General features: G+C 45.8%; 1 protein-coding gene across 1 annotated transcript; it reads left to right on the forward strand.

The window, feature by feature from the left end:
• Positions 1–94: 94 nt before the first annotated feature.
• On the forward strand, positions 95–7,309 carry LOC149308071 (actin-related protein 2/3 complex subunit 5-like protein). Its single transcript, XM_089535021.1, has 4 exons — positions 95–326; positions 3,997–4,069; positions 4,236–4,412; positions 6,676–7,309. The coding sequence occupies exons 1-4, from the start codon at positions 157–159 to the stop codon at positions 6,736–6,738; spliced, it is 483 nt and encodes a 160-aa protein (XP_089391147.1). The 5' UTR covers positions 95–156; the 3' UTR covers positions 6,739–7,309.
• The last annotated feature ends 472 nt before the right edge of the window (positions 7,310–7,781 follow it).

Genomic DNA, 7,781 nt, shown 5'->3' on the forward strand with positions numbered 1-7,781 from the left:
CCCAACCTCGACGCACGCCATTGGCTGAGGGAGCCTCTACGGCCACGCCCCCTTCCCCGGCCAGGCGGGGTTTCCGTTTCCGGCGTGAGCGACACTGGAAAGCAGTCAGTAGTGTTTCTGCCGCCGCCGCTGAAGGGACTCCTCCCTGAGGCCGCTATGGCGCGGAGCTCGCTCTCCTCGCGCTTCCGCCGCCTCGACATCGACCAGTTCGACGAGAACCGCTTCGTGGAGGAGGCCGAGGCCGGGAGCGGAGCGGGAGCGGCGGCGGCGGAGGAGGGAGAGGAGGAGGAGGGCCTCGGGCCGGAGGTGGAGGCGGCGCTGCGGCAATATCCTTTCCGGGGAAGGCGTTGGGAAGCATTGGAGGGGACTGAGGCGCTGGAGCGTCTCCAAAGGAGGGCGGCTGAAAGGGTGAAGGGTCTGGTCCCCTGGCTCTCGGAAAGGAGCTAAGGAATGAAAGGCATAGGTAGAGGATGAGGGACACCTGCTTTGAGGGACCTAGGAGCTGAACGAGAGTCAGTGCTGTGATGCAGCAGCTAACAAGGCCAATGCGATCCTAGGCTGCCTCAATAGAAGTCTAGTGTCCAGATCCAGGGAAGTCATAGCGCCCCTCTATTCTGCTTTCGTCAGGTCCCACCTGGAGTATAGTGTCCAGTTCTGGGCAAAGCCATTCAAAAAGGACGTTGAGAAGTGTGTCCAAAGAAGAGACCAAAATGGTGAAGGGTCTGGAAACCATGGAGCCCTATGAGGAAGGCCTTAGGGAACTGCTGGGGATGTTTAGCCTGGAGAAGAGAAGGTCAAGGGGTGATACCAGAGCCCTGTTTAAATACTTGAAGGGATGTCATTTTGAGGAGGGAGAAAGCTTGGACCCAGAGCAATGGATGCCAGCTCCAGGAAAAGAGACTCCAGCTCAACATTCGGAGGAACTTCCTGAGAGTAAGAGTGAAATATGTCTCAAAGAGCAATGGATTCTCCTTCTTTGGAGGCTGTCTTTAAGCAGAGGCTGGATGGCCATCTGTCATTGGGGATGCTTTGATTGGGAGTTCCTGCATGGCAGAATAAAGGGGTTGCACTGGGTCACGGCCCTTTCTGGGTCTCCTACAACTCTACGATAAAGTGCCTGGTTGGGCCGATGGGGACACAGGCTCCTGGCTCTCCTTCCCATGTCCTTCGGGGTTTGTTTTTCTCTCCTTACCCCAATGACTTAGAATCTTGCAACACATTGCAGAAATATTCCACTTTGACGCCATTTTAACTGCCTTGGCTCCATTCTAGGGAATCCCAGGAGCTGTAGTTTTGTGAGCCATTTAGCTTTCTCTGGCCCAAGGCACTGCAGAAACAACCCACTATGAGACTGCTTTAACTGCCCTGGTTCAGTGGAGACCAAAGAGGTTAAGGAGGTTCATTCAAGGTAACCATGCCTGTGTTATCTTTGAAAGCTAACAGACTGGGTGCTTGAACTGGGGCCAAAACACACTGCAGAAATACTCCAGTTCAAAACCACTTCAACAAACTACAGTCCCCAGGTTTCCCCAGCCCTAAGGCAGGGCAGCTAAAGCGGTCTCAAACTGGATTACTTCTGCAGTGTGCTTGGGCCCAGTGTCTGCAAACGGGTGCGGTCAGGAAAGGTGAAAAGAGCTTAAAGACAAGGCAGTGTTTCAGGGCAAATGGCTGAAGGTATGAAGGTGAGCCCCACCCTGAGGCCTGTCCCTGGTGTGCCAGCCAAGGCAAGGGCTGTGATGCATGCGTCTGTCATGCGGAATCAGGCGCGGCAAGAAGGCACTTGTCTGGCCAGATTCAAGCGACAAAGGTGAGCTTGCCTTGGTCAGGCAGGGGCAGCAGCGCATGGTGGCTCGATTCTGTCTTGTCAGAATGAAATAATACATTCATAGTCTAACCTAGCTCTCCTCTCAGGAAGGAAAGTACTGGTATGTTACACACCTAGTGGCTTTTACACACTTTTATGGGTGCAAGCACTATGCTCTACTAAGCTGCTGGGGTTAATGCTGTGTGGCAACTTCCCTTGGGCTGCCATTGCATACATCTAGTCAAAATAACCCCCTAGATTCCCCAGGATAAGCGTTAGGAGGCACAAGCGTGAGAGGGAATTCGGCTCAAAAGAGCAGAATTAAGAGCAGAAATGGTGAAGATGGTCTGAATTTTTCAACTAGATCCTTGCCAGCTGAGTGTGTGTTGTGTGTGTTTATAACAATGTGGCTCTTCCAGGTGCTTTATCTCTGCTCTGTTTGGCCTTTACCATGGGTCCACACTCGCTTGCCATTGTGTTCGTAAGCTCTTCTTTGGCTAAGTAGAAAACAGTTGTCTCTGTGTTACGAATAGGACATGGTTTAAAGTTGGCGAAACCCAATCCCTTCTTGGTTGGTTGTACTGGATATGAGAGCAGTTTGCTCAAGGTAGACTCTTGTCTTTTTTAATGACTCCATTCTTGGAGCGGTTATGATAAAATCTGTAATCTAAAGTAGGCCACAAAATTATAAACTAACATCTCACAAAGAGAACCACTTTTTCATTTAGTCGTTAATGGTGCTGTATTACACACTTTTCTGTAGGGCTCCAGTAGTCCATCTATACAACTATCACCACTAAGAAGCATCCAAGGCAGCTTGCTTGTTACTAGATCCCCTTGCAGCCCACATCCTCAGCTATGTGTAGAGCCACAACAAGGTGTAAAAGAATGGAATAGTACCTTGAACAGAGCACAACTCAAGGACCAAGGGTTTTCTGCAATGCAGAGATTTTGTAAATTTGAGCGTGGTTCCAGATAAGTCGATGTAAAGGATTCATTTATTTTTCCAGACAGTGAAATTAGAAAAACAGTGCTTTGCTGTCAGTATAGAAATCCTGTTTTAAGGATGTGAAAGATTCTCTTAGAGAATGAAACAAGACTGTGAAAATGCCATGGCTGATGAACGAAAGCAAACCATTTTGAGTTGGTGTTGGAGGAAGAAAGAAGCATCCCATCCCCTTCTGCTGCTGTTCTGTAACTCCTCAAAGGCTAGTATGCTTTGCAGTGAGCAAGTGAAGCCAAACTGATGTACAGAGGCTCGAAATAACTCTGCTGCCAGCCTCCTGGGGACATAACCCAGATTGGTGCTTATGCAAAAAGTCCTTTTGGGAAAGGAGAGCAAAAACTTCTCATGGATAAAATCCTTTGGGGACGAGAGAATTTGGAAAATCTATTGCCAGGTGAAATAGTATTGGGAAGAGTTAAGTGTCTAGTGATTTTTGGTACGTATATGGTGTTTTAAACATTAATGTGTGTCTTGTCTGTACCAACTAAACTGTTTCAAATACATCAGCAGCTGTCCCTTTGCTGTCTTTCTTTACTCCCAGGCAGTTACATAAGCAATAATAAAACCTTTCGGAAAAGGATTAGCAGAATCATATTTGTTGTAATGCAGGGAGAGTTAGACAAGACAGGTCCAGTGATACTTAAGAGTTGAGTCTCCTTCATTGGATGCTCTGTAGAGTTCTTTAACTCTACAGAGCTCTGATTTTGGTCACAGAAATTCCCCTGACAGTATCACTGTGAACAGTTGCTCCAGGTGCGGGGATTCAGTTTTGATACTTGGAGCAACATGCACTTGCAATAAGTGATGTGTAATGAAGAAAATTCTAAGAGAACCCTTGCTCAGCAGTTGCAAGACTTGTTCAAGTTTAAACGTCTTTAGTTTTCTATTAAGTGAGGTTGTTTGACCTCAAGGGACATCTTGACCCGACTCGTCCCCAAAAACGTTTCTGTGGCTTTGGTAAAGGGGGAATTCTGTCATTTCCTTTGCTCAAAAGCAAAGTATGCCACTTCATAACTGGTGCCTCTAAGTCTTCTTATTTCTTTAGGGTTTCCCAATGGCAAACTGAAATGTTCTCCATTGAGAACCAACTATAGAGCAAGTGCTGGGTGAGCCAGGCTCAGAGCAAAGTACTGGTTTTGTGTGATGTGTTTAAACTCCTTTAGTTCCTTGACTTGCTTTGCTGCACAGGTGACATGCTCAGGGCATTCCATGCAGCTCTGCAGAATTCTCCTGTTAATACAAAGAACCAGGCAGCAAAGGTAAGGGGAATCGTTGGGGGTGGGATGTCACTGTCTGACATGGCAAATGCCAATATGACTGAATCCTTACAAACTGCTTGTATTGTAAGAGCACACTTGAAAACTCCAGTGAAGTCAGTTTCCCCCATCTGGGACCTCATCCTACTTTTCATGTGTCTCTCTTTAGGAGCGGGCCCAAGAAGTGGTGCTGAAGGTCCTAACCTCTTTTAAAGGGAGTGAGATCGAGCAGGCGGTGAACTCCTTAGACAGCAACGGTATTGACTTGTTAATGAAATACATATATAAAGGATTTGAAAAACCAACAGACAATAGCAGTGCAATACTACTTCAGTGGCATGAAAAGGTATGTAATGTCTCTCCTTCAGATTGAAGGTGGGCCGCAGTTCATAGTTTGACAGACCAAGGAGCTCTCTCTCTTTTTTAAAGTGCTGTCTCTTTCCTTAGACACTCCTCCTGAAACTTCCTAAAATTCTCTTACCTAAAACAAGTCAGTTTGTTCAACTCATCAGTAAGTTGGACCAAGAAATAGAATAAGGCTTTGTATGTGTATTCCAGAACAAGATAAATGCCTGCTTAAACTTGTATGAGAGATAGTGCTTTGGGTCGTGCCGCAGCTTGGTAAATGAAGCCTTCAGTCATCTTGTTTGTAGAAAACAAGGGAGAGAGGTTCAGCAAAACACATTCAGACATGCAAATGCTAATGCCAGAAGTGTGCAAAGAAAAGCATTGTTGTTTGTACAGTATCTTCTGCATGCATACCTTTGGCTTTTATACATGACAAGAGTGTGGCTGTGTGCCTTGGTCCTGCTGATTGTTATGAGCTCATGACTACACTCATTGTATGGAATTACTTTGCCTCAAGTGCAGGATGGAAAACATAACTTGTCAAGCTGAAGTCATCCCTGTGGCAGTGGCACAGTGTTAGGTGTGAATCTCCCTTGCTTACAAGTACAGTGCTACCTCGGGTTACGAAATTAATTCGTTCCGCGGCGCCGTTCGTAACCCGATACATTTCGCAACCCAAAAAGGCGCTGGAAAGCCGCTAGCCGCGCTTCCGATTTAAATTTCGCGCCGAAGTTAATTTCGTAACCCGAAAAATCTTTCGTAACCCGGAACAGTTTTTTTAAATCTAACTTTTTCGTAACCCGGAAATTTCGTAACGCGGTCAATTCGTATCCCGGGGTACCACTGTACAGGGATGGTCTATACTGGACTTTTAAAGATGCAGTTTGCTTTAAAGTATATGTACCAGTGGGTGGATAGATGAGAACATGTTCTCATGACAACATGAAACTGAGTTTTGCTTGCTCTCTTGTTTCCAATGGAAACGGCAGCATGTGGCTGGTGGGGACTGTTGCTTGGGGGCGGGTGGGTTGTGAATTCTGATGGTTGGCTCCCACATAGTCCCACTTCCCACATAGGAAGGGTTGCCACAGCTCCTTCCCAGCAGCAGAGCATTTCCACGTGAGATTTGGTATGGATCCTTTTACGCCCTTCTGCAAGGCTAAAAGTGCAGAAAGGAATGCCTGTCCTGTGGTTTTGTGCTGTTACCAAAAGCAAATGCATCTGGCTGAAGGCAGGAAACTGCACCAGCCTAAAGCAGTTTCGAGCATGGGGTTGAGTCTGGTCTTGACACAAAAAATAGAGAGTGTCATAGCTTCCTGCCCTCCTTTCATTTTCTTGTTTAACTGCAGCTGGCAAGAAGTGGAAAAATACAAATAATTTCCCCTTTGTGCTTCTTCTGAGTTGTTCATGTGGGTTAAGTCCAGTTTGCTGAGCTGGGGAGCATCAAGATTCAAACACTACTCTAGAAAGCTCAGGTTCTACAGATGCTGCGTGTTCAACTCATGTTTGGCTCTTTTGCTGTTGCTTCATGTTTTGTGGTACAATGAGAATCTTTCATGGATAGTTGCATGTTGAGTAAATGTATAGAATAAATCTCTTTCTGTAAATACTTAAAAGTACTGTTTGTCACTGTGTTGGGTAAATTACCAGATAGGCACATTTGAATGAATATAGTTTGATTCCCAAACCACTGCTTAGTTGTAGCTGGATAGAACATGTTTACTACTCCACTGGATCCTGCTTCACAACTTCTTCCTTTACCCACAACTGCTGACTGGAGGAAGAGAATTGTTCTGTCAGTGCTAAGGCAGCAAAAGACCACATTCCAAACTATATGGAGTTACTTAACTGGTTTCAGGAGGTGGGGAGCTTCTCCCCCTAGAAAGCAGAACAGACTCCTGCTGTCTTCTCAAAATGCTTATCCTACTTTTCTAAAGAGCAATTCCTTGGGGCTAAGGACAGACAGAGCAAACATTAATAATATTAATTTAAAAATTCGGCTTAAAAAGAAGCCCAGGAGAAAAAAGCATTGCTCTGTAGTTCTGAGTGAGGTGGCTAGCTAAGGAAGTGTCATGCAAGTTAAGGAGGGAACATAAAGATTGATTTCTAGGCCCCTGGTTGGATCTTGAACGAACAGCAACAGAAAGAAGAGGTTCTACATAATGAACGGAGATTAGTATTTTAAGCACGAAGTAAAACTCTCTCCTTTTCCTGGTTCCTCTGGGTCACTAACTCTTGTTTCTTTCTTTTCACTCTCCCAGGCATTAGCAGTAGGTGGCTTAGGATCCATAGTCAGAGTTCTTACCGCACGAAAAACTGTTTAAAAGGCCATGTTCACTTGAGTTGAGACACCCAAGAACTCTTTTGGAGCCAGCGGGAGGAACTGGCTACACCGACACTTTGGTCCATCCTTCTGGGAACCACAATCTACTGAAATACTCTGGGGGGGGGGGTGTCTCCTTCCTTTCTTGGAGCAAAGTCTTTTTAACCACCAAGGTGGGAGGGGGAGGTTTTATGTGTTAATGTTTTCTGACTATCGGATTCTTCAAGAGCCGGGAGGGGACTACCTGCGACCTGCGCTGCAAAGGGAAGAGGGGTTGGCACATGTGTGGACCTGCCTGTCTCCAGAACGGCTACTGCTCCAGCCCACTGTGTGTATGTGCGTGCGTGAGAGAGTTTAATTTAAATTTAACAAATGTTTGTGGTGGTGTCAGAAGCAACAAGCATCTGTTTTGCGGGGTTGGAGAAGGGTTTTTCTTATGCAAGAGGGCTTTTTGTACATAGGTAAGAATAGCTGGGCTAAGTATGGAGTTGGTTTCATGTAAAGTGCCTGCTGCTCTATCAAAATAAAGTTCTTGGATGGTTAGAATAAACCAGCTATGGATTTCAATGCTATGGGCTTTTGCCTCCTCTGTGTATGTTGTACGTATGTATCAGATCACTCCTAGGCCAGTTTTACTAGTTGAAAACTGGGCTTCTAGCCCAGCAGCATTCTTTCCTGAAAGCTTCAAGCCCAGTTTCTGCTTTACAACTTCCCATTGAATACTATGCAGTAAAGAGCAAGAAAAAATATGAAACTAAAATTCCCCACATTCCAAGCCATCCTTGAGTTTGTAGAATTAGCTCTTATTTTTCCAAATCCCATTCATAAGATCACTGTATAGTGAAAAGGCCCTGGGGTAGTAAAGAGATTAGTACTTTTCATTGCATATGTACTATATAAGACACAAGCATCCTGGTCCCATTGTGGCTAACTAGATGCCTCTGAGAAGGCAGCACAGTAACCCACCCCAGCAGCAGTTCATAGTCAGAGGTATATAAACCTCTGGTGTTGAACTGGTAAGTTGTGACATGTTGGCCATAAAAG

The sequence above is a fragment of the Sceloporus occidentalis genome, unplaced genomic scaffold (genome assembly GCF_023333645.1).
Source record: "Sceloporus occidentalis isolate IW3139 unplaced genomic scaffold, rSceOcc1.0.p SCAF_8, whole genome shotgun sequence".
In the NCBI taxonomy this organism is placed as follows: domain Eukaryota; kingdom Metazoa; phylum Chordata; class Lepidosauria; order Squamata; family Phrynosomatidae; genus Sceloporus; species Sceloporus occidentalis.

Coding starts and splice junctions, on each gene's coding strand:
- LOC149308071 (XM_089535021.1), top strand. CDS start 157: ATGGCGCGGAGCTCGCTCTCCTCGCGCTTCCGCCGCCTCGACATCGAC. Junction 4,070..4,235: donor CAAAGAACCAGGCAGCAAAG/GTAAGGGGAATC, acceptor GTCTCTCTTTAG/GAGCGGGCCCAAGAAGTGGT. Junction 4,413..6,675: donor TACTTCAGTGGCATGAAAAG/GTATGTAATGTC, acceptor TCACTCTCCCAG/GCATTAGCAGTAGGTGGCTT.